Source organism: Pteropus medius, unplaced genomic scaffold (genome assembly GCF_902729225.1).
Source record: "Pteropus medius unplaced genomic scaffold, Ma_sr-lr_union100, whole genome shotgun sequence".
Classification (NCBI taxonomy): Eukaryota; Metazoa; Chordata; class Mammalia; order Chiroptera; family Pteropodidae; genus Pteropus; species Pteropus medius.
In genome coordinates, this window is record NW_024349225.1 from 11,863,407 (window position 1) to 11,889,523 (window position 26,117).

Here is a 26,117-nt window from a genome sequence, read left to right on the forward strand (position 1 = left end):
GTTAACTTATCTTTCATAATAAATTTTGATAATTTTCTACTTTCTTCCATTTATTAAGTTTAAAGAGAAATGTAAAAAACTAAAACCCGATGTATATACAACCAAGGCTCTACTCTAGGTGGATTGAAAAAAAATTTAAATATGTCATGGTAATTATTGAATAGAATATTTTTTCCTGTTCCTAATTTTAAATGATGCTGATGTTTTTCTCTACATTTGTTTCTTGCTTTCAATGTATGAATCATTGCATTGTTTCCTATGTGTTATTGCCTTGATTTTAAAAAAAAAGCTCCCTATCCCTGATACAGATGAACAAGAGCCATATTTTTATCTTTCTCCATTATGATTTTTATGTATAGAAAGTATGTTTTAGGTTTTTGCTTATCTACTGTTTTATTTTATTTATACTTTCTTCAAGTTAATGTTTTATTTAAACAAATGCTAAACTTCAGATCTTAATTATTATACTTTTAAAGTGATCCGACATTTTATTTGACCTCTCTTTTTTTTTAGGAATAATAAATTTCTGATATTTATACATCACATTGTATTTTCAGAAGAATTTGAATATGCGGGACATATCGTATCATTAATCTACATTTATCCTATGATAATGCATTTATGGCCAATGGCAAGAGAATTAAATGTGTCATCACTGATGTCAGTAAACTACTATTTTCTATTTTTGTTTATATTACAGTCAACATTGAAGGTACTGTTTAAAATAGAAATGTATCCTACAAAAAGAACAATTGAGATATTATGAATTCGTTTTTGTTATATTTTAAAATGACTTGATATCAGAAGCCATTTGCTATAACAGTCGATAGAATCCTAGAAATCAAGTAATTTTTTTAAATTTTCTGGGTTTAATAATAAACTCAATATAATGGTCACGGTTTTGGATATCAGATAAAGTAAGTATCAGAAAAGTGAAGAGTCTCAAAGATCAGGTAAAGAGAATTGAAAATCCAGAACAGATGTGTCCCTTGAATACTCTCTGTATTGATGCAAAAAAATAAATAAGTGACTAAAAACAAATTGGTTTGCTAGGTCCTCATCATCATATGATGACTACTTTTTACTTCAAAGATGATTTGTCATCATTACCATCTTCATACTTTAATTATTACTAATAGAATCACAGTGAACCCATTTATTGCTATTTTTCATGCCTTGTTTTAGGGATTTCGGCTTCATTACAGATTATATACTTTGAATGAAATTACTGTTCTTGATGTTGGAGATTAAAAAGAATTTTTTGGAATTCTAAATGAATAACTCGAAACCCAACTTTTGGAATATAACTCATTTGTAGTTGAGGATTTAACTTAATTTTTAAGATCCACGCCCCCACATAATCGTATAGGCGCTACGAAATGACATAGGTTCTATTTGTTTTCTAAACAGATAATAATTTTGAAAAAGAAATATTTTAATCAACATTGGAATACTCTGGAATTTTCTATCGTGATCATCGGAATTGTTGATGTCTTTTGTCTATATTTTGTCAAATTGAGACCGGACCACTTCGTTCTTATTCAGATAGCAATAATATTGGGATATTTAAGAATGCTTAGGTTTATTCCTCTCATCAAGGTAAAACTTCACGCTTTTAAATATTGGTGTTTTTTTTTTCTATACTGTTGGTTAAAGGTCTTAAAACAAAAACAAAAAAAAAACAAAAAAAACCTCACTGTTAGGAAAGAGATGAGGGAAGGAGGTCGGTCTCGTCCTGGAACGCCTTCTCTACAGGCAGCTACTGGGTTCTCCACGCCGCCGAGCTGCTGTACAGAGCGGTATATACAAAACCTGCTTAAGGGGTAATTTTGATTATTTATAATTTTGCCTATGAACCGAGATTAGGGCTAAGTGTTCCCATAAGTATAAACTACCCTAGAACTACGCCATAATACAAACTACCCTAGAAATCAGAAATGTGTAGTCCGAGGCTAGGTCTTGAAGTGAAAGGTAGAAGCTTCCTTGGGTTATCTGTTTTTATTAAGCGATCTTATACAGATGAATGGAAAATAGTTATTTTAGAAGTAATACTTTGCAAAAAGTCTCACTGGGTGAAATAAAGATTTAAAGATGTCTAATAGTGGAAGTCGACTCCATTTAGACTGTCACCCAGCTGTCACTTCTGTTCAGCAGCACGCTGGCAAATCTCAATGAAGTTATTTACGGGATCAGTGTAATTAATTAATGTAATTTATAGAATCGTGATTAGCTTATTTTATTGAATGCTTACTATGTTCCGGGAACATAGCACATTATCTAATTAAATATTATACTAGCCCTATGAAGTAGCTGTCACTGTTATATCAAGTTAGGTGCTTTCCAAAGAAACGCACCTGCGTTGGAGGGCTTGGAAAAGTATTGGAGACTTTTAGTTTAGATCCTCTTAGGAATAGCTCACGGGGTATCAGTGCATCATGGAATAAAACTAGTAAAAATTCTCTTTTAACACCTCTCCCTCTGCCCAAAGTTTACAACCAAAACACCAGCTAAGAAAAGAAAAATCTCCCTTTTCTCTCCTCTTGCAAGTCCTCCGCTCCGGTATTCTTCCGTTCACGTCTTCCTCCTTTGTTACCCGGTCCCTCGCCATGTGCCCTGCACGCCCGACGTGCCCCTGAATCTGTGCTTGGGCAGCTGCGAGGAGCAGCTCCACTGGAATCCTGCTTCTTACATTCTGATGTCCTCGTTTTGCAGATGAGGACACTGAGTCTTCAAAATCACTAAATAAGTAGTTCAGGGTCACAGGGGTAGCGAGCAGGAGTTGGTGTTTGAGCCCAGGGAGGTTTGCACTGAAAATCCCATGGTCTTCAGTCACTACATTCTCCTGCCGCAGCCGATGAATCGAGAAACTTAGAGCTGAGAAGGAACTTGGACACCCTCAGGTCCTTATCTCACAAGTGAAGAAACCGAGGTGCAGAGAGATGATGTATTTGCTTGGTAACTGTCAGCCAAATTATAGGACCCCCATGCTTGTCTCCTAAAATCGGGGAGGGGTGTGGAGAATGCGGAGGAGAGCAGTGGCAGCTAGTAAGTTGTTATTTCTTTAGAGAGTGGCTTTCGAACTCGAGTGCACATGTGGTCACCTGGGGGACTTGTTAAAACACGGGTACCCGTGCCCCAGCCGCAGGGCCCCCGGTTCAGCAGGCCTGGAGCGGGCCCAGAGTTCGTGCTTCGCACAAGCCTCCGGGCGATGCCATCGCTGGTCCAGAGACGACCCTTTGAGAATCCCGCCTTAGAGAGTGCTTCTCCTCATGGGACCTTCCGTTTTCTCTCTCTCCATCATTCCAGATAATAATACCATTTCTGAAAAAAATTGCAGATGTGCAGATCAATAAGCGCCTCAGCTTGATGTACAGTATTACAAGAGGCTATGTCAAAAGTCAGGAGGACACCAAATTTTTAATACAACAAATTTCTGACCGAGAATCCATATATCAGGTGAGAGACGGACACTGGTCCTTCGGGAGAGAAAAATCACTTCGGCAGGTTCATTTCTTTCGAGACCTTTTCTACATGTATTCGGCCCGACAGATAAATTATAGCAGGTGAAGGGGTTCAGTTGTTTATTGTGTTACTCAAGGCGCTGCTGAGAATAGTCTCTGCTCCTTAAATTTCAGCTACGTAGGATCAAACTCATTTATGATCTTCGTAGAAGAAAATCTACTCTTTGTATTTTCTGACTACAGAGAAGAGATTCTGTCTGTCTGGGTAAGACTCCCTAAGAGGGGACACTTGGGAAAAGCCTCAAGCAGGCATCGAGGCCGGAACAAGGCCTCCGAGAGAAAGTAGGTCAGAAGTGGTGAGGAAGAAAGACGGAGAGAGAACAAAGGTTTGGCAAGAAAACTGGAAATGCTGGCACTGGGGAGTGGATGAATGCGGGCGTTTGTGTATTTACTTTTTATCTCCTGATTTCCAGGCAGAATGAGGTAAGTACCGAATGGGGAGCTGAGGACGTGAGCATGCTAGGAACTCGGAGATGGAGCGAGTCACCTGCTAGCCAGGCCGTCTCACCTGCTAACCAGTCTGTCCACTCCAGGTGACGGTGATCCAGCAGAGGAATGTTCCTAAAAGGGCTGTTTTACGTGTCATATATGATTTTTTTTTTGCTTAAGAGCATTCAGTGGCCTCTGCATGGTGTTGGTGGAAGGCTGTGACTCCAAATGTGTGTGTGTGTGTGTGTGTGTGTGTGTGTGTGTGTGTGTGTGTGTGTAGGGAGAGAGGGGAGAACACCAAAAAGATGGTAAAAAAATCATCATGCGTAATGGTACAACTTGAAAATAATGAAGTAAAAGTGCCCCCCGCCAGCCCTCCATCCACTCTGCCACTTCCCAGAGACAGCCTCATCCTCATTCCCGTGCGGACTTCCTCTACTGCTTGCCGTAATTTTAGTAATATGCGTAGGTATTTAATTCTTGGCTTGTTATTTCTAGGCAGCCTTAACAGTACTCCCTGCCATGAAGCATAAGGAGATTAGGATGTTCCTCTCCTTGAACCTTTTCTTTTTCTCCCCATCTTAAATTTTTAGAGCTGTTATTTTCACAAGAAAAAGTTATAACATGCCCATTTTATTCCGTAAGCGTAATTGAGTCTTCATTCTTTTCAACAGGTGACTCTCTGCATAGAAAACCAAAGATCAACCTTTATCGTGTATTGATTTTACAAATATTACTCACTGTAGAAGCAATCATTTGATTCAATCTGTAACAAAGGAAATATGATCCGATGTCATTAAACATTTACTTCTTGAATGAGACTCTTCTAAGTGAAACAGTCAAATGCGTTGTTTTTTTTTTTTTTTTTAACTATCTTTCTTTAGGTTTTATTCCTGAGCCGCTCTTTCCGGAGACCCACGTGAGTCTCCTTCCTACTTTCCTTTCTATGACGCTGGATTATGCCAGAGCAATTTTTTTCCACAGGACGTGTGGACTTACATGTCCAAAAATCTTTTAATTTCGCTCTCGTGATTGATGGTTTGATGCTCCAAAACCAGTTTCCTGAGCACACTGCCCCTCTGTCTCCAGCGTGGCTGATAGGTCTGATTTTATTTTTGCTTTTGTAGGTGACTTTTTTTTTCCCTCTCCATTGAGAGGCTTTTAGAATTTTCTCTTTATCCTCGGAGTTCTGAAATTTCACCAGGATGTGTGTCTAGTGTGATTGAAATTTTCTTTTTCCCCAGTGCAGCACTTGGTGGAGCCTTTATCACTGAAGCTCGCTGTCTTCCTTCCGTCCTTCTTTTGATTATTCCCTCGCCTCTGTTGTTTCTATTCCCTCCTTTTGCGGCCGTTTAAAACGGATTTCCGATTTTCTGGATTTAGTCCCTGTTTCAAGTTCTCCTCATAACTTTCAACTCTTTCTTCTTTGCAGTGAGAAGCCCTCAGCGCGGTTTTTACAAGTTACTGATGCGGTCTTCAGCTGCGCCCTTCTGCCATTCGGCCCATCTGTTCACGTTTCTTTTTTTCTTTTCGGATACTTTTTCGGTCTCCAGGAACCGTGATTGCCTCTTTTGCTTCTTCATAGCAACCGTTCCCACCCCCCACACCCCCCGCCCTTGTTTTTCAAATGTGATATTCTCTTGAATCTCTTTATTTAAACGATTTGTGTTTCCTGTGTTAGTTAGGCTTCCTTAAGGTTCATTCTTGTTTTGTGTTTGGTTCCTCCATTCTGTTTTTTTTTCCCACTCAGTGTTTGGTGATTTGGGATTATATTTTCATATGTGCAGATGAGGGTCTAAATTGAACAGTATTAAGAGCCGAAGGGTATTTTCTCAGCCCAAGTGGGACTCATGATTTTTTTAATCCAACAGTGAATTTAACTCCTGGGACCACTGTAGGAAGGGTGCACCTGAATTTTAGGAAGGCATCTGACATTCTCATGCTATCTTTATAGATCCGCTAGAGAAATGTTATCTGGATTTATCAAAGGAGTATTGATTATTGGGTCGAATATTAATGTGCAACAGAATTTTATCCTGCTGATTGGCTTCGAATATTGGAGAAGAAAGTTAAAACAACTACCGAAAGCCTAGATTGATCTTTGGTACAAACATCATAGAGCTATTCATAAGAGAAAAGATTTCAGAAACAGGAAGGGCAGAAACACAAGTGCTGGCGGGGGAGTCATGAAGGCGTTTTGAGGAGTTTGGAGCCAGGATGGAGGTTTGGGGGCAGTTGTCGCGAAGCGTAAGAGATGAAATGATTCCCCTTGGCGTTTTTATCGGAGAGCGGCAGGAGTCCGTTCTACGCTGTCTTGTGCAAGGTCATTTCATAGCAGTTTTACAGAGTGTTCTTGGGGTCCGGTTTGGTATGAAGAGGGCTTAGCTGCTCTCACGGCACCTACGCAAGCTGGGTTGGGCCACGGCATGTGGCTGCTGTGGGCAAGCTAACAATTTGACACCTTCTCAATGTGGATTCGATGCTATCGCGTGAGAAGAAACAATTTAATCAAAACTGTATTCACGATGAGAGATTTATTACACGTGATTATTCTCAACCAAAAACAGTAACAAAAACTTTAACTGCTTAAACTTTAGACAACAATCCAGTCGTTCCATGGCACAGTGCCGTGCATTTCCTGGTTGTGGAATTCCAGGCCCCTGTATCTGACCATCCTAGGGGACTGTCATTGTTCGGTCCAAGTGCAAGCTCCAGAAGACTCTAGGCTAGAGAGTAAGCCCCATGGAGAGCCTGAAATGGAGCTATTTCTTCAATTATATCAGGAGTTATCCTAGGAAACATAACTACCTGACACTGTATTTTCTCATCATTCCACTGCTTCTGTGCTCCCAACAGACTGGCCCCCACTACTGGGGCTCTATCTTTGGGACCCTCGTGGGTGCACATGGACTGCACCCTCGCGTTCTCCGAGAAACCTTAGGCACAGTAGTTATGCGAGCGACTGACTGTACAAACTTTCCTCGTAGCGTTGAGTGTGAGCATGGGGAAAGCAGCGAGAAGAATCCAGCCAAATATCTCCCCCGAATCATAGCCTCAGTGAAACTTCTGCTACTGTACTTGTTTCCCCTCCGATTTCAAAGCCAGAAATGCACTCGGCGTAATGACAAATTGTTTTTCTTAACTTTTTACAGAAATTATATGAAATTTTGGAAACCAACAAACGAGATGCTGTCAAAGAACTAGGTAAGTGGTTGAGTGTCTCATTTCCTGAAATCACACCGTGTGTGTGCGTGTGTGCGTGTTGTGTGTGTGTTTGTGTGCGTGTGTGTGTGTGTGTTTTACGTGCTGTTGAGTTGGCTCCGACTCCCGGTGACCCTGCGAATGAGTGCTGTCCCCAACGTCCCGTCCTCGCCGGCCCTGCTCGGCTCCCGTGGACTCCAGCCTACAGCTTCTGATACGGAGTCGCTCCCTCCCATCTTCGGCCTTCCTCTTGTCCTGCAGCTGCCTTCTCTCTCCCCAGCATTACTGCCTTTGCCAGAGAACCTGCCTTCTCAGGCTGTGCCGAGGCGAGCACGGCCCCAGGTCTGTCGTTTTCGCCTCCAGCGATGTTGCAGGCTCATTTGCTCCAGGACCCACCGTTCCATAGTTTAACCAAAGGAAGCCAAGTCCGTGCTTCCATTCAATTACTCATCCATCCGTCCGCTCATCCAACAAGCATTTATCGAACACCTGTAATGGGACAGGTGGGCAAAAGGTGTGAAGCCTGGCGGCGGGTATGAGAGGATCGGTAGATAACTGCAGAAAGTGAGAGAGAAGTCCTACGGGATGCTACGGGATCACAGAGGGAAGGTTGAGGAGTGTGCAGAGTGTATTAAGGTGGCAGGAACAGATTCCTTAGGGTCGTAAGAAAGAGACATGCGAAGATCACCTTTATGAAAAGGTGTTTTTTTTTTTTTTCCTTTTACTTTGTTTGCAAGGATACTTAGGAGTGTAAGCTGCAAAGGTATGTCATTTCTTGAGCATCTGAGGTCACTCTGCTTGAGCCGAAGCACACAGCAGGGGCCCTAGGGTTTTATACAAAGCTTCTTGGATCTGTTTCCCTAACACGGGGTCCGTGGCCACGCTTTTGGTGTGTGAAAAGTGGGCGGTAGAGAGCCCAGCAATGTTTGGGCTCTTAATCAGAGAAATAAAGTAAAACCACTTTGCATTCATAACCCTGTTGTAAGATGCCATGTGGATTTAGGAGGAGAATACTTTTCCAAATCAAAGTAGAAAGAACACGGTCTAATGCGTGAAATTCGAGCTTTGGAGACAATAGGCCAGAGTAATTTGGCACCGTCTCAGGAAATCCAGGGCCCATGGTGGCCATTTGCTTATGGGCAGATTTTTATTTCTGTGCTTTTAAAGATTAGGTGCCTACGAGCTGCTGTCCTGCCTTATGCTGGGCTGGTACAGAACACTGCGGAGTTTTCCTGGTTCCGTCCTATGAAAGGGAGGGCCTGTCCCATGTGGTCACTGCAGCTGGTGACTGAACCCTGGTTGCCAGCGTTAACAGCTTTATATGCATCATGTCATTTAATGCCGATTACCACGCTGTGAGGCAGGTACTATTATCATCATCATTTATAGATGAAGAAACTGAGGGTTAGGAACGTTAACTTGCCTGAGGTCACGTGGCCGGTACGTGGTGGGCGAGACAGCCAGCCCAGGGGTACCTGACACCAACACCAACTCACTCGATCACGGTTCCCTTTTCGCCTCTGGCGAACATATGGAATTTACCGGTCAGCCCATTTCAGTTCAATAAACGGTCGAGTCCCTTCCAGATGTTTAGGGTCACAAAAATGAAACGGGTCTGGGTTTAGCCTTGACTCCCAGTCCCATCTGTGACCTCTCATGTTCACGAAAGAGGAAAAAATGTGGGATTTGATCTCAGAAAGACCCAGCAGCCAAAGTCCAGGGGCAACAAAAATGGCGTGATGTGGAGGATGAGACAAGTAAAAATAGTCATAGTGCCCTGTCACCTACCATGATGGAGGCGGGAGGGATACCATGGGAATACGGCAGACGGGGCGATTTTCTCCTGGCTGGCAAGGGGAGCCAGATTTCAGTTTTCTCACCCATAAAATGGAGACAAAAATAACTGGTCCTTGCGGCCCCACAAGTTCTGTATGAAACAGGAATGAAAGGCTATCGCGTAAATGCTCTGGCGATGACAGACTGTCGTACCGAGATGCGTTTCCGCTGTGCTTATCACGTCGTTGGCTGACGGGCGGTTTTCTTCGTCCAGGACTCATAGAGCATGAGGGCCGCGATGTCGTCATCGCTTTGAAGACCAGGCAGGCGATCCGGAACGTGATCGCCAAGGCTCTGAAGAACCTCACCTTCCTTTGGTCAAGGGGCATTATTGATAAGCACGAAGGCATGGAGATGAATAAGGTAACACAGCAGCTTCCTCTACAGCCTTAGCAGAGTGCAGCGAGCGAAGGAGGCTGGAAAACGGGTGACTAACCTCAGTGTCACCTCTAAGTTGCCCGCAGCCTTGGTTAATGCCGGTGGCCATCAGCACCTGTGCTACTGGTGCACTCCATGTCCAAACTCTGTACCTGGTTGCAAGTGACAGAAACTAACCTGGGCTAGATGTAGCAAAGAAATGGCGTTGGAGGGTTTGTTATGTGGACACAGAGAACCTTACAGAACCCACGGTAGCCAGACCATGTGACCGGGCTTCAGGAAGGGACTCGAACGGGATCCCAGAAAGTGTTCCAGATTCTTCTGTTCCTATCAGGGTGGCCTTCTGGCTTTCTCTACAAACTCGCTAGCTTCTTCTGCTTCTCTGTCAACTGGAGGACGATGCTTCCCAGTTCTCACAGCCGTGGCGAGGCGGGCGGGAGGCCTGTGATGTTAGTGTGGTAGGGAGGGGACCAGCCTGTGTGCGCATATGTGTGTGTGTGTCCTTGTGTCTCTGTCGTGTGTGTCTGTGTGTATATGTATGTGTCTATGTGTGTGTGTTGGTGGGGGTCAGGGAGGGGGCTGCTCTGAGAAGGGAGGAGCAGAGAAGACACCCCAACCAGTTAGCTGATAAGTGGACTTTTGAATGATTATAAATGTATTTGCCAAAAAGATTAGGAACGTAAGCCAGAGGGGAAAATGTTTAATGTTTAATCCTTCCACTCTATCACATTTACCATCTAGACTGTATTCGTGCAAATAAGAATGTTCTTCCTCCTACACAAGGGTCTGTCTGCTTCAGCTAATGGAAGTTCTGGTCCTACGTTCCGTCCGCGACGCTCGCTGATAAGCTGCTCCTGGGCATCACATGTTTGTCCTTGCTGTTGGCTGCGCCCAGCCACAGGCCACCGTGCTCTGGGCTTCTGGCCATTTCCCAGACACAGTCTCACCTCCATGGCCCAGAAGGGGAGGGAGCGTGGGACAGGCCAGCTTTCCCCTCAATGGCTCCGTCTCCTGAGTCTCTATAACATCACGGTGAAGGAGGCAGTGGGGAGCATGATTTCTGCACGTGGGCGAGAGGGAAGAGAAGGGCTACTTTAGAATATTCTTCAAGTTACAACTCTAAGCGTTGTGTTTTGCGTTTCTGTATTTTTTCATTTATCATTTTGAAGGCTACATAAGATTCAGCTGAATGCTGAATATCCACATAGCCCTTATGAGGAGAGAGACTTATTTTTCCCCTAGGTTTGTTTAGAAAGGTGATGGGTAAACAATCATTCAGCAGTTACTAATTGCATGCATATCAGTCGTCAGTCAAAGAAATATAATTATTAACCCCAGGTCATAAGGAACTAAGTAAGTCTATTCAATTTAATTACATAAATATGTGTTGGATTCTTACTATGTGCTATGGACTCTTGAGGAGATTGGGATAATTAATGAATATAACACTGACCCCAAAGTCCACAGGCTCTTCCTCCTCATTCTTTTATTTAGTTATTTATTCATCCAGTCAACAAATGTTACCTAACATGGAGGGTGAGACACATAAGTAAAAATAATACTGCAATGCCATGAGTTCCACAAGACAAACCTGTCGGAGATGGCACGGGAATAAGGCAGGCAAGTGATTATCTGGTGGGGGAAGCCAGGGAAGGCTTCTCAGACGCCACAAAACTAGAACTGTATCCCCTGAAGTTAAAAAGGCTTAGAGAAGCAAATCAAAATACATGCGAAAAAAATTTGAAAGAGTATGGCATTAAATCATATAGTAATCAACTGTGAAGTTTAGATAATTTGAGATTAAGACAGGGCAGAATATAAACGTTAACAGGATTACAAAGCTGATAAGTTGAATATGAGATAGTATATCAGTGAAAATAGTAATAAGGGGAGAACAGGGGCCAAAAAAGGTTAGAGGATAATTTAAATCGGGTGAGAGAAGCTGAGTCAATAATCAAGGTTAAATTTGCATAACAATAGTTTATTTAGATTTCCTTACTTTTTACCTAATGTTCCTTTCCTGTTACAGGATCTGCTCACCCTTATGTTGATTGTTTGTTGATTTTTTTTAGGCGCTGCTTTCAAAAATAAAAGCACTGAATAACTTTCCAATGGCAATCCCGCCCCCTACTCCCGACAAATATCTTCATAATATTGTTTGGCTGGAAAATAAAGATGTTCTCATTGAGTTCTTCAAGGTAAAGATTCTGTCCTATTTTCTGACCTCAGATTTGACGATACTTATTTTTCATTTTTTCTACTCCCCGATGCAAGATATTCTCATTGCTCCTGGGTCTTCACATATACCGAACCCTCTGCCCTGAGGGGTCTTTGGCTCATCATTCTTTGGTTTAGCTGTTCTTTCTTCTGTAAAGTCTTCCCTGGACACCCAAGACACTGTCGTGTGGCCTTTCTGGATTTTTCCAGAACGTCCTGTCCCTCCCTGTCTCATATGTCATTATCACATAGGACTTACCACAGTTTATTACAAATAGCTACCCAACCTCGCATTTATTGGGTGTTTCTATCAGTCACTGTACCGGGTGCCAGTCACGAAGTCTATAGTTTGCTTGCTTGTTCCTTTCTTCCTAAAGGTGAATAAGGTTATGTTAGCACTTTACAATTCCTTAACAAACCAGAGAATGTAGTTTGTGTTTTAAAGCTACCTACTCGAAGGCCATTTTCACTTTAAAATCTTATTTTGATTTAGAAAAGTAGACTATGATGCTTTTATGTTGACTCTTTCTTTTCTTTTTCAGGAAAAAGCTCAACTTGCCTATTTCGACTATGGAGATGTCATTTGTACAGAAGGTGAAACGCCACAAGGAATCTACTTAATTATTTCAGGAATGGCAATCGTAAGGGACTATGTATTCTTTACTGAAAATGTGTTTCGAAATATGTAATTATAACATTAGGAGAAATTTAGGAAACAAGAAAGTTTCCAATTTTTAACATATTCTCTTTTCCAAATGAAACCATTTCTGCCCAGAGCGAACACTGCCGCTGAGAGCCAGTGATAACACCGAACATCTAGAAGGTTCTTCCCCTTTTACAAAGTGCTTTCATAGTCGTCACTTACTCCTCACAGCAGTCCTGGGAGGAAGGAGTCTTTTCCATGGTGTTCGATTAAGGAACCCAGTATTAGGAGTGGTCCAGTTACTCGCCTCAAAAAAAAAACAAAAAACGAGAGTCGCGAATGAGGAACTGGGCCGCAATGTCGCATCCTCTCAGAGGCCGAACAGGATGAGGATCAAAAACACGACTTTTAATTTGACTGATAGGAGGCTTTTGGTGACCAGAGAAAGAGAGAAAGATGTCAGCAGAGTGATGGGGACAGGAATCCATCAGAATCCAAATACTAGTAGCTGAATTATTACAGGGGTGAGCCCCAGCTCTGATCCAAATATTCTTAGATCCTAGATGACGGTTACAAGTGACAAACCCTTACAGTAACGCAAATAGTGTATCTGGCTTGCTCCTTTTTTGGAATGAGTGTTTCAGACCTTAAAAATATCAAAACTGATTATGGAAATAAACTATTATAATAAACATATAATGCTGACTAACACAAGTATAGCCCTTAATAAGTGTCTGCTATTTTTCATTCATTCAGTCATTCATTCACTCATTCGTTCAACAAATATTTACTTTATTACTGCCATGCAGCAGACAATAGTTCAATCTAGACACAGAATTGATAAAACACAAAAATCCCTGCCTTCTTAGACTTTACTTTCTAGTAGAGGCATAGAAAGCGAAGGGAAAATGAACAAAATAAATACGTTGAATAGATAGTAGTATCTTAGAGGTGATGGAGAGCGGGAGAGGTGGATTGTGATTCATAAAAGGGTGGTCGAGAATGGCAGCACGTTATGACATTTAATCCTTGTAACAACTGATGCACAGAGAAATCAATTCACTTGTCCCGAAGGGCACGTAATAAGAGGTCAAGGAGGGCTGCGAACCCATGGAGTCTGCCTCCAGGGTCCGTGTTCTTAGCAGCTCCTTAGAATCCACGTGCTGAGCCATTGTGTTATGTTCTCATTAGAATCATAACAGAAATATACCGCTACCAATGTTTATTAAATATGTCAAATCAGACTCTTAAAATCCTGCAGTGGCTGGTCTAGAGAGGGCTTCTTAAACTATAAGTCCGGTGGCATTTCCGCTGAAGATGTTCTGTTAGTACCACATCAAATGTTCCATCCGTGCCACAACGAATCGTCACCGATTTAGCAGCTTAGATTTCTTATGGCGCAGCTCTGTCGTCAGGATGTCCTATGGGCTAAGCTAGTTTCTCTGCTTGAGTCTCATAAGGCCAAAATCAAAGGGAGACTCTGGGGCCAGAATCCACTTCCAGGCTTGCTGAAGCTGCGGGTAACATCCTTCCAGCCGCAGGACAGATGTCTCTGCTTCTCTGCGGGGCCTGCGTTTAGCTCCTAGAGCTCTTTGATCCTTGCAGGCAGGCACTCACGTCCCAGAGCGAAGGCACGTTCAGTCCTTCCCACAATGTCGCCTCTCTCTGACTGACACCACTTCCTTTTCTGCTATGGAGGGCTCGCGTGATTACACTGGGCCCACCAGGAAAGACAATCCAGAATCATCTCTTTAAGATCAGCTGATTACCAACCCTAATTCCATCAGCGAAGCCCCTTCACAGCAGTACCTCGATTAGTGTGTGATGGAATAACAGAGAGATGGGAATTTGGGAGGATTTCTCTAGAACTGCCTGTCGCAAGATGCTATCTCCTCCCTCGATTTATAAAGAGCAGAGGCATTTTTCTTCGCTCAAAGGGCCTTTGAACTTCATTCAAAATCAAATTAAAAAAAATGTCTAAGTACTCTGGTGGCAGGAATGCCCTCGAAAGTCTGGACACCGGGCCCTGGGGGAGAGAGCAGTTCACAGTCACTTCTTCCACGACCCCACGTTTCCTGCTTCCCCCGTCGTGAACAACTGCTTTCCTCTTTGATGTTTACCGCTGCGCTTTCTGGACAATTCCGTAATCCTTCTGGTTGATTCCTGTGGCGTCCTCCTGAAGTCTGATGCCTTTCTTCTCCCCCTACCCATGCCTACCAGTTCTGTTCATGAAGGAGCTCAGCCATCATGTGTTAACCCTAAAACTTTTCCTCTGGCTGTCTCATGGGAACTATTCTGAAGCATCTTAAAGGGAGACGAGGTTTTTACGGAACTCGTGGCCTGGTTTGGTGGCATGTTCATTCATGACGTCTGATTTCTGCATCCATGCAATTGAGAGGTCTTTTTATTTTTATTTTTATTTTCCACCCGAGGTGCTAGTCCACTATGATAAGAATACCTACTAGACTCAAGAGGGAGATTGTATTAGTTGCAGGTTGCAATTACTACTTTTGGTGGGATTTTTAATATCAGAAATGTTCAAGTAGAAAGTGGTAGATAGGGGCGTTTCTAAAGCGAAAGCTTGGAAACATTCTTTGCCTTGGGGAGTTGAAACGTGAAAGTAACCGTGATTGTGAGGAAGCCTGACTCACACCTGAAAAGTAACCGTGATTGTGAGGAAGCCTGACTCACACCTGAAAGGACTCACGAAGACCCTCCCCTTCCGCTGTGCTAACAGGGTCGGGTCGAGGGGTTTTTAATCGTGGATTTCCCTTGGCCCTTTGCAGCTGCACAGTTCACCTCCTACCTTTGGAATAGACAGCAGCCTCCGACCTGACGGAGAGTCCAAAACCACGTTCACGGAGTACTGCACTTGTGGGGACATAATCGGAGAGCTGAGCTGTCTGCTTAAGCGTGAATTTGAGTACACCGCCATCTGCGAAACCATCTTGCAGGTCAGAAACGGGTGCGTCCAGCTGGTGGGCTATTAACTCTTCCTCACGTCGGTAGGGAAGGCAGCATGTTTTCTTCCTTTGAGAGCTGATATCTTATTTAGTCACCCAACCGGCCACCGTGAAGCAAGCAGGTAGACAAGCTGACAGAAGGCAGACTCAGTGTGTCCCATCTCGGCTGTGGGGTCTGGAGCGAGAGTAACCTCTTTGAGTCTTTGTGTCTGCGCTGATTAGAAGAGAGACTATCTAACTTTTGATGTTGCGGAGATTAGGAAAATAGCTGCGTAAGGTGCCTGGCTCTATACACGGCCACCATTACGAGAGCAGTTTTTAAAAGAACTCTCGTGTTTTTAAACTCCCTTTCTTGCTTTTTTTCACTTGCTCAGTAAGAATAGGCGGCCTGATGTTCCACGAGCTGCGGGGGACTCAAACAGAAATGCGCCAAAGTTCCCGCTCACCAAGAATTCTCCCGCTTTGGGGGCTTTTAGATGCAGCAGAGACAGAGAGCTAGGGCTGTGTGGGCCGAGGGAATGTCGATTCGTCAGGCTCATAGCATCGCATTTCTGGAAGAAGATAGAAGGCATAGATTTAGTCGGAAGGCTGAATTTAATTCACCTAAGTTCATTTAGTTTGAATTCTGAAAGCATAGTCTTCCTTATTCAGGTAAGCAGTTTGAGAACAAATACTATGCATGAGGCCACTTTACCTACTGTGGCAAAAAATAAAAATGAATCCTGGGCTCATGAGCCATGTCCTTTATCAGAGCTATTGACTGATATAGATTTTCCTGGCCTATTAGTAAGCCTGTAGCTTTAATTAGACTGTAAATAGTATTATCTCACACACAGTGGACAGCTTTTCCAATAATACATTGCTTTTAAATGGCACAGTATCATAATTATACTGAGCTTTATAGTCAGTTTTTCTAAGACGTTTGATGAAGATTAATCTGCAGGCATCTTGTTTTCGGATGGTCTTGTAGTTTAGTTCCGAATCAGCTCCCTGCATGACTCCTTGCGATTTCAGGCCTGCTTCATCTCCCTGGAGGATTTGTATGAAGGCTTTGACGTCTTCTGGCCATCCCTGGAATATAAGATATGGCTAAAGCTTGCTCTCGCTACTGCCCACCAGTATTTTGAATCAGCTCTCATTGATGAGGTAAGTTACATGATTAATATATAAGCGAAATTTTGTTTACTGTGCCTTTTTACAAAGTGCAGTTCATATTTTTGTGACAAAGACAGAAAGGAGGCTTGTGTCTGATCTTCGAAAATGAGATTCCAGAATTTTAACCACCGCCTTATCCTGACTTCCTGCAGGCTGTCAGTCCTCTCGTCACAGCTAATTTTCCCAGGCTACCCACTGTCATCCCTTAACAAAAAAAATAGATTCAGAAAATATTAAATAGGTATATCCTTAAGAACCAAGCGTAGCAGTAATCAGAATGAGTTAATGAACACTCAGCTGGTGTTCATTATATTCTACTCTATCTACCCACATTAATATGAATCTGCTGCCTTTTCAAAATCTTTACTGAGTTAACTGAGCCTCTTCTAGGAACTTCCTCTCCAAAACGTAGTGGTTCAAGTCTGTTCTTGGACTGGCATAATTTTCAGTATCATATTTATATCCCATTTACTAATCACTTGAGCCCTTATTCTGAGTCAGGAATTAGGGGAAGTGACAGACCTGAAGTTCAGCAATATTCACTGAATTAAGAAAATGGATGTGACTATTGGATTTAAAAATTAGCACATCTCAAAGAGAAGAAGAAGACAAACCGCAGACTGGGAGAAAATGTTTGCAGAAGACACATCTGAGAGAGGACTGTTATCTAAAATATTCAGAGAAGTCTTAAAACTGAACAATAAGGAAACAAACAACCCCATTTAAAAATGGGCCAAATATCTTAACAGACATTTCACCAAAGTAAATAGGCATATGAAAAGACACTATATATCATCAAGGAAAGGCAAATGAAAACATCGAGACACCACTGCACACTTATTAAATTGGTGTCTAGAACACCGGCGACAACACCAAATGCTGACACGGGGACTCTCGGTCACTGCTGATGGGAATGCCAAATGGTGCCGCCACTTTGGGAGGCAGTTTGGCAATTTTTACAAAACCAAACATTTTCTTACTATTCAGTCCAGCAGTCACGCTCCTTGGTATTCGCCCAGAAGAGCTGAAAACTTATGTCCACGCAAAAACCTGAACATGGCTGCTTGCAGCAGCTTTACATGCAGTTGCCAGCACGTGGAAGCAAACACGATGCCCTTGAGTAGGCGAGTGGGTGAACGAGCGGTGGCCCATCCAGACAGTGGAATGTTACTCAGCGCCAAAGAGTAATGAGCTGTCAAGCCGTGAAAAGACATGAGGAAACTTAAACACCTATCACCAAGTGAAAGAAGCCGATCTGAAACGGCTACGTAATACTGCATGATTCCAGCTGTAGGACATTCTGGAAAAGGCGAAACTGTGGAGACAGTAAATGGAGGAGTTAGTTTTTGCTAGGAGTTGGGGTGAGGATGGAACGAATGGGTGGAGAACAGAGGATTTTTAGGGCTGCGAAAACACTTTGTATGACATTACAATGGTGGACATATGCCATTATACTCTTGTCCAAACCCATAGGATGTACACCACCGGGGGTGGACCCTCATGGGAACTGTGGACTCTGGGTGATTTGGACGAGTCAGTGCAGGTTCATTGTGACAAACGTGCCCTCTGACAGGGTGTGTGAATAATGGGGAGGCCGTGCTTGTGTGGGGACAGGAGATATATGGGACCTCTCTGTACCTTCCTCTCAATTTTGCTGTGAACCTCACTGCTCTAAAAAATTTAAGTTAAAAAAAAATTGGCATGTCATAGTAAGGCAGTTATATTTCTTTTACTATGTGGCAATAATCTTTTTCAGGAAAAATTTAGCAGGAGGCCAAGGAGAATTAGTGTCTTCTCTTTCCCTTCCTCCTTGCCTGTTCGTGAGAATTATGGCAAGTTTAGAGTCTAGTGAGGAGAGACTTAGGAATAGTAGGTCACAATCGTGCTGTGTGCCGTGAGACTGGACTCTGTAGTAAGGTGACTATCCTTTTATTGTTTTTCTAAATTCACAAACAACTCATGTTCATTGTACAAATTAGAAAATACAGGTACGTAAGAAAATAATAACTTCCTACCCCAACTTTACTCCCCAGAGAATCTCGATTTAACATTGGTTCGTTTCTTTCTAATCTTTTTTCATTAAAGAACTAGCCAGTTAAGACACTTCAGATACCCCGCACACTAATAAAATTGTGCCTTGATCCCTCCTCTAAACCACAGAACTCACAATTCACGTGCATTTAAAAACCAAAACTGCTTCTTCGTTAGATCTTCTGGTTGCAAAATTCTGGACGTTGGTTAATTTTCTTCTGTTTTTGGTGCCTCCGCTGGGCCGGGGTGCCCTCGGGGCTTTTGGTGCCCTCGGTGAATAAGTGTTCGAGTTGCTTGTCAGCACCAAGGTCAGAGGCCCGGGTCACGTGATCGCGCACTTCCTGTGGCGGGAGCCGATCAGGGCGCGCTGAGCTCAGCGCGGAGGGCGTCTGGGTGCTGGGCGGGGTGGACGCTAAGCTCCCGCATTAGTTTGCGCATTAGTTTGCGGCGGCTGCCATAACAAAGCACTACAGACTGAGCGGCCCAAACAGCACGAGTTTGCCGTCTGGGTTCTTGAGGCTGGAAATCGGCAGTGAACGCGCCGGCAGCAGGTTCGGTTCCCGCAGGGGGTGCGGGGGAGCCTGGCGGGGCCTCCTCCTCGGCCTGCCAGGGCTGTCTTCACCCTCCCACGAGTTTCCCCTGTATGCGCGTCTGCGTCTACATTTCCCTAGTTTACAAGGTCATCGGTCATACTGAATGAGGTGCCCGCCTCACGCCAGTGTGACCACGTCTTAAACGATTAGATCTACAACAATCCTGTTTTCAAATAAGGCCACGTTCTGAGGTTGTGGGGGACACAATTCACCCCTTAACAGCTCCCTTTCAGCATTAAAGTCTATGATTCTGAACCTTGAAGGACGCCCCATGCTCAGCGCCCTGCTGGGCTTTCGTTTTGCCATTTCTTTTTGGTTTTGTTTGTTACCTCAGCTGGGGGGACAGCTGCTTAGTGTGCGTCTTTAAGACTCTGGTTCTTGTGCAAGTAGAAATCCGGGAGGCCTCGCTGACACCCTGCGGTGGCTGATGGAGCCTCACAGATCAGCGGGCCGGGCAGGCACAGCCAAGGCCCTCGGCACACACAGCACAGCTCTGAGTTCAGGATCTCGTCAGAGGCCCTTTCGAACTCCTGGTACATTCTGTGTGTGGGTCCCAGAGCCCATGTGCCTTTTGACATCCTCAAAGAACTCAGCTCAACCAGGGAATTTGCTTTCCTCATGATATCGTATGTCATTTTCTATGGTTTATAGGAAAAAAAAATGTGATTTTATCGTAGGACTTAACATTTCAGAAGTGTGTGACACTCAATCTTGCATATGTGGAGACTTTATCAAGCTATAATGAAATGACGATCGATAATACAGTCATGAAATTCGTTATTGTCGTGTACGGCAGTGTCATTGATATGAAGACAGAGGAGCCGTATCTTGCACCTTGCATATTACCTAACACCTGTGAGCAGGTAAGGAGGCACGTTTCTAAAGAGTCATTTGCGTTTCCTGGCCCCCCCATAAGTGACTTTAAAGCTCCACTGACCACCTTATAAAGAAATTTAACCTGCAAAGACCCTGCTGGTCTCACCTGCCCTGAACTAAATGGTCAGAAGGTACCAGGGCTTCTGTATACTGTATTGTGCATGGGCAGGTAAGGGCCAGGATGGGCCTGCTGTCTGCCCGCCAAGCCGTTGGCCCCGGCGTGGGGCTGCGCCTCTCCACAGCTGGCGGGGTGCATTGTTCCTAAGCTCACAGCAAGGCGGCTCTGGAGGTATCTGCACTGGCTGATAACAGGGGAGCAGACTTGGTGCCACGTCGCTTCGTGGTCGCCCTGGGGGCCGTGGGCACAGCTCGATAGTGGGCCGCAGGCCTCATCATTCCATGCCTCTGTAAGGAGAGAGGTATGAACACCTGGGGTCACGGGGGAAGGGAAGAGCAGAAGCAGGGTTCCCTAATGGGTCACCTGCCACTGGACCATAGGGGTCAGGAGGACGGAATCTGGGAGCGGGAGAGAGGGGAGCACCAAGAGGCTGTGAGAAGAGCTGACATCTCTTTAATCTGGTAATACGGTTCTCCCCTTTGAGAGAGACCCTTTCTGCCTGTTCAGGCTGGGAAAAGTCATTCATTTAATGAAAATTTATGTCCCGGAGAACTCGATAAACCTACTAAAAAAGCACATTTGCTCCTTTTATAACATTCTTATTTGGCACCCCTCAACAATTCAGAGGATGAAGGAAATTTAAAAAAGAAAAAAATTTTTTTTTTTTTAAATAGAAAACGAAAATCTCTTTAGCTTCGAAAGAAGGGGTGGGGTGAGGCCGCGGACGGCAGGAGCAGTTCCCAGTTTAGTTGCTGAGACAGCAGGGTCTGGAGTCAGGCCGCCTTGGATTTCAGACTTGACCCCTGTGCCCGGGAGGGGTGCGGGCGCAGGCGGGGTGCCTTCCCACCGTCAGTTTCCTCGCCAGTAAGATGAGGATAACAGCAGCCGTCACCTCGTGACACTATAGTGAGGATGAACGGAGAGGACGTGACGTACCTGGACGGGACGACTGTGGTCACTACCGGCGTGCGATCTGCATCCCGGGAGGGCGGATTTCGTGAAAACGCTAAGAAGCCGTGCGGGAAGGCCGGGCCCTGGGCCCTCGAACGTCAGTGTTGGAGTAAAAGTAATTCAGTGGGGACTCGGTTTCTGAGCGGGGAATTTCCAGCCCATTTATACCAGTACAGCCTGGACCATTCCCTTCCGGTGCCTATTAACATGCGAAAGAGGCAATTTGCTGGTCCGGGACTTTTGAAGCAACAGGTGAAAAGGATTTGAAAGGGAAGAGATGGGGTTTAGGTTGGATGCGTTCCTTTGGAAAGGTTAGGGAGCAGCCAGCTGGGAGATCAAAGAACGCGCTTTTCTTTTTCCTTAATTCTGTTATTCGTTTCCAGTGCGCCTCGGTGAGACATTTATGTGGTTTGTAGAACGATCCCCTGCTGGCTCTTTCTCTCGCCTGACTCTCCACCCGGCCGCCACATTGCTGCTCGCTGTGTTCCCCGTGCCGAGCTCTCTGACTCGTTGGGGTTTTCTCCTCCAGGTTCAGGGAACTTCGGATTTAAGCAAGCTGCTGGTTATCCAAGAGTCTAAGTCTGCCAACAGTAACTAACTCCAAGGTCACAGGTAAGGGGACGTCCTCGAGTGGTGGGGAAACTTCTGACAAGGAATTCCGATCCATGTAAAACTCATTTGACTCTTAAGAAAATGATTTAGGGGTATCGGATGGGTTTATCACCAGTCCCCGCTCTCGGATCCACCCGGAGCCACATTGCTTTTGGGACGTCACATAGGAGAGGCTTCCAGACACCGACGCCCAGCAGCTTCCTCCTCTTTTACGTCCCTCCCTGCACACCCATGCTGTGGTGCGGGGAGCAGCTTCTATGCCTGCCCTGGTAGGCCGGAGCCACATAGCACTTTGGGGTCAGATCGGGAATGGGGAGGGAACAGACCCAGGTATGGGGAGCTAGTTTGCTCCCAGCAACCCAACGGGATACGGAACTTGACCCATGCTCACCGAATATATTCCAAACCACGGTCACTGCCGTGGCTCAGATGACTTGAGGTGCACGTCGATTGTCACTAAGTAAGAATATGCACCCCACTGCATGCGCCGCAATATACAAAGCAGTATACAAAGACGGCTAGCTAGGAAGGCCTTGCTCCAGAGAAAATGCAGTCAAGATCTTTCATTCAGTGCTCAGCATCCCTGCATTATGGTGCCCAGTGCCACCATTTTCCCAGCTGCCCCAGCTTGAAAACAGAGTCCTCCTTGATTTGCCCTTCTAATTAGCATCATCCCAGTGTTTACAATTCATGTGACCTGCTGGCTTAGACATTATGCAATCCTTAATGAATTATTAATTTGGGGGTAGGGGAAGGTGCAGTGTACATGATTTCAAATTGTGTGCATAAAGTGACATCTTATTAATAGTTTACATCTCTTTTTTTTTTTTTTTTTGCATGATGCTTATACAGTGCATCCCCGTTGTGTGCCGGGCACTGGGCCGAGCAGGAGTTGGTAAGGGAGCCAAACGAGGCCTCTGCCCTGGTGGGGAGGAGAGACAGACAGACATTCACCACATAATTCCGCTTCTCCCCTAGAAGCAAGTTCCAACTCACACATTCTGTGGCTCACTTCTCTGATTTTGGGGGCTCCCTCTGCTCCTGGGTCTGCTGTCCCAGGCGCCTGACACCGAGGCTCCAGACCTCCGACTCTTTCGGCCTGTCACTCTGCTGTTCCCCCAGGAGGGCGTGGGCCACAGGGGTGTGTGGCCGCCTCGGGACACCCTGAGGGCTGTCGAGTCAGAGAAATAGGGCGCAGGTCCCTCCCATTGCTGGGCCCGTAGGCCGCTCTTCTTCCGCGAATGATCCCAGAAGGCTGAGGGAAAAATATCACTCCGTGTCCCCGATGAGTTTGGGACGGAAGTCACAAATGGCAGGCCCATGGACTGGATCCCACCGGTACACTCGATTTGGCCTGCATATATGTTTTCTTAAAAAAAAAAAAAATTAAAATTAGTTGCCAAGTAAAGATATCCAGAAATGGTACATTTAAAAAAATCCAGATTTGGGGTTTTCTTGGAAAAATCGGGGAGACTGCCCGCGCCCAGTCCTCATTCCTGTGGCACCCGATCGGAGAGCTAGCCGAGCGTCAGCAGATGCTCCCTGGTCTGCCATTGTCCATGCAGCTCCCTCCGCCTGTGCCCAGCCCACTCGAATCACGCGTGAGACCTGCTTGTTCTCATCTGAGTTTCTCAGCCCTTGTGTGGGACTTTTGGGAGCCTGTTAACAAACCTGCTGGATGGAAGGACATAAAGAGCCCGTGTGAAAGGCAAGGGAAAGGGGGAACCTACGGGCAGAAAGCAAACTGATCCTTCACTTTCGTATTCTCGAACTGCTAATTTAGTTTTTCTGTTTGATGCATGTATTTGAATCGGCTCAGTCAACACTGGTCCTCGAGTGACCAGCAGAGAACGTAACTGGAAATGCTGAGGCCATAAACGCGGCGTTTTGGTTAGATTTAAACTACACAGCTGAAATAAGCTATGAGGTCGAATAGCAAAACGTAGGTGGAGGAAAAAGGGACTCTTAGTGGCAACTTCTTAACTTGGAAACATTGGGATACATCTCGCCTGAATTACTTAAAAATCAAAATGATAGAATGTTTTTAAAAGAGGTAATTTTGCCCCATCTCCCCTCTCTCCCAGTCCCTCCCCCGACCCTTTTCCCCTGAGGTTTAGTTCAAAACGTAGGGATCCCTGGGGTTAGGGACGGGGCAGGTCCTATGTCATCTGTGCCAGCCAGATGTTAGCATCTGCATATCGATGCTTCTCCGTCGTATGTGTGTGTGCGTGCGCGCGTGTGTGCATGCGCGTGCGTGCGTCCTCCATGGATGTGTGGGTGCCGTGCGGGGGGCACGTGAGGCCGCAGGCTGATCACAGGCGTCTTCCTATGTTTTACTTGAACATCTTTTAAAGGGAGATGTTAACTCAGTGAACGGTTAGGTTATTTTAAATGTTTTATATTAAAACAAACATTACGGAGTAGGATGGCACGTTTGCATGAATTTTTAAGACAGAACAAAAGACCTCAAAACATTTTACTGCGGTGTCACTTGGGTTTTGTCTTGATGTCTTTTCCTGTTTTCCTCAGCAATCGGGGCGGATTTGGCAGTGTGTGAGACGAGCTGGAAGCTGTCCTAGGCTGGGGCGGGAGAGGGCTGGTCACTGGGCCAGGGTGGAGTGGAGGTTAGTGTGGGTGGAGGAGGGTCGCCTGCAGGCTTGGGGGTCTCAGTTAGGGCCCGAGCCCACTGCCAAGTGCAGAAGGAGGCAGCTCTGACAGGGAGGCAGGTGCAGACGCGGGCCAGGTGGCAGCGATGCCGCCAGGAGCAGGCTTCAGGGGCCTTCAGCACCCCCACTTCCCCCAGTTGCCAAGTCACCCCAAATAAACGTGCCCTCTGAACATGACGTGCTGTGTTAGTGCAGCCTCAAGCCCCCCACATCCCCAGCGGGATATCCGCCCCCGGGCCCTTCCGCTAGAAACTCTGGCTGGCAGCGTGTTCCCTGGGGAAGGAAGGTCGCCTCGACCCAGCTGATGGTTGACGGTCCCTTTAAACAAAGCACTTTAGTTCTTTTCAGGCAGCCTTCCCTGGGCCACCCTCTCCTCTTTCTTACAGAAACGTCATTTCATAAATGGGAATCAAGTAATGGGGTTCCTCGTTTGTCACTGTTCTCCCCAAGCCCCATTTTTTAGTGAAATTCTCCTTCCCATTTACCAGTTACCTGCGGTCACAGCTGGAATTCAGCTCTCCTAAGGTTTCTCTTTTCCTTAAGAGAGAGACTCCTCGGATTGGAATTAACGCAGTTTCTCTTTACAGGATGACATTTGTTGGCGCAGAGAAGCACACATTTTAGAAGCTATCATTCAAAGTCCTGAATATGGAAGGTCTTTTAGAGGGGATGTTCCAGATAAGGAAATGGAAACTTTTCATAAGTTTTCTGGTTTTTTTCTTTTTCTTGAAATATTCACAGTCTAATATTTTACTTTTGACTTTTTTTATAGTTGGAAACTGGATCCTATTGTAGAAAAGGACACTTATGGCACTAATGTGATCTGTGAAGTCAGGTTGAAGATCAAGTCCGTATCTTGGCTCAAGTGCCAAAGGGTCATCTGGCAAGGACGTTCCTTAGAAGTTGCCGAAGCAATTCACTGCTGCATTTATTTTATAAGCAACCGATGGACGGCTGCAAAGGTCTAATTTTACGTAGTTGCAGAATGTTTGAGATGTTCGTAAATTCTTCAGGATAGGACACCCCAAAACTCATGGCCTATCAAATGAAACCCTGCATCTGGCTGAGAGCAAGTTATAGCAGAATACAGAATATTAACAGCATCCCGCGATGTAGTGCTGTCTAAAGCCTAGGATCTATGATTTTGATTTGTGATATTGCTAGATTTAGTGCCTCCCTGACATTTTTGAAAGTTATTTCCCCTTCCCCCCAACTTAGTAGATATTGAAAAGTGGAGCTATGTTCTAGCATCTTAGTTACCGAAAGCAGAGTTGAGAAGTGCACAATGTGCATTGCACAGTACTTTTGATACCACTTTTCATTTTGTTTTCATTGAAATTTCATTTCAAATAAAGTTGAATTTTATGGTTTATTTAGAACCCATTTTTACTTTTAATTTCAACAAGACTTTGAAAAAATACAAGATTCTCCAAGGAGAACCACACAAGAAGAAAGAATGGAAGGAAACACAAACGTCAAGCCTAACTATTTATTAAGAATCTTCTGGAGACCTAGCATAGTAGGGCAGTATTTCTCAGAGTGGCCTATGTGTCAGCAAATATTGGGCGTGGCTGCACATTACAGAATCGCAGCCACCATGGCAGGGCTACATGGGGCTCCATTTTTCTGACATGACCGGATATAGGACAGGACTGGAGCGATCATGGACCCGGGCTCCTGGCAGCCTCTTCTTTGGCTGGTGACTTTGATTCTCACGGTAGAAAACCATCATCTGTAATTCTAGATATCCTGTGTGCTTTCCAGCAGGGTGGGCAGCTTTCTATGAGGCTTTGTCTTTCACTTAGGGAGGGACCTCACCCTCGGCCAGCACTGTCATTTGGCCACACCTATCGCCTTAAGAATTTTACTTGGCACCTCACCTTGCCAACCTTAATTCAATCTAGGTGCTTTGAGTAAAAAAGCGGGG

The 26,117-nt window shown here is 45.0% G+C and overlaps 1 protein-coding gene across 1 annotated transcript in view; it reads left to right on the top strand.

Annotated features, from left to right (window-relative positions):
* SLC9C2 (solute carrier family 9 member C2 (putative)) overlaps positions 1-25,419 on the top strand; it is a 54,457-nt gene extending 29,038 nt beyond the window's left edge. The window contains exons 15-26 of the mRNA XM_039881467.1: positions 514-712; positions 1,411-1,599; positions 3,307-3,456; positions 7,103-7,154; positions 9,202-9,350; positions 11,438-11,563; positions 12,125-12,223; positions 15,012-15,179; positions 16,203-16,334; positions 19,645-19,830; positions 21,442-21,524; positions 24,963-25,419. Of these exons, the coding sequence (XP_039737401.1) occupies positions 514-712; positions 1,411-1,599; positions 3,307-3,456; positions 7,103-7,154; positions 9,202-9,350; positions 11,438-11,563; positions 12,125-12,223; positions 15,012-15,179; positions 16,203-16,334; positions 19,645-19,830; positions 21,442-21,510 (1,519 nt within the window). The 3' untranslated portion in view covers positions 21,511-21,524; positions 24,963-25,419. The remainder of the gene's footprint in view (positions 1-513; positions 713-1,410; positions 1,600-3,306; positions 3,457-7,102; positions 7,155-9,201; positions 9,351-11,437; positions 11,564-12,124; positions 12,224-15,011; positions 15,180-16,202; positions 16,335-19,644; positions 19,831-21,441; positions 21,525-24,962) is intronic.
* Positions 25,420-26,117: the final 698 nt, after the last annotated feature.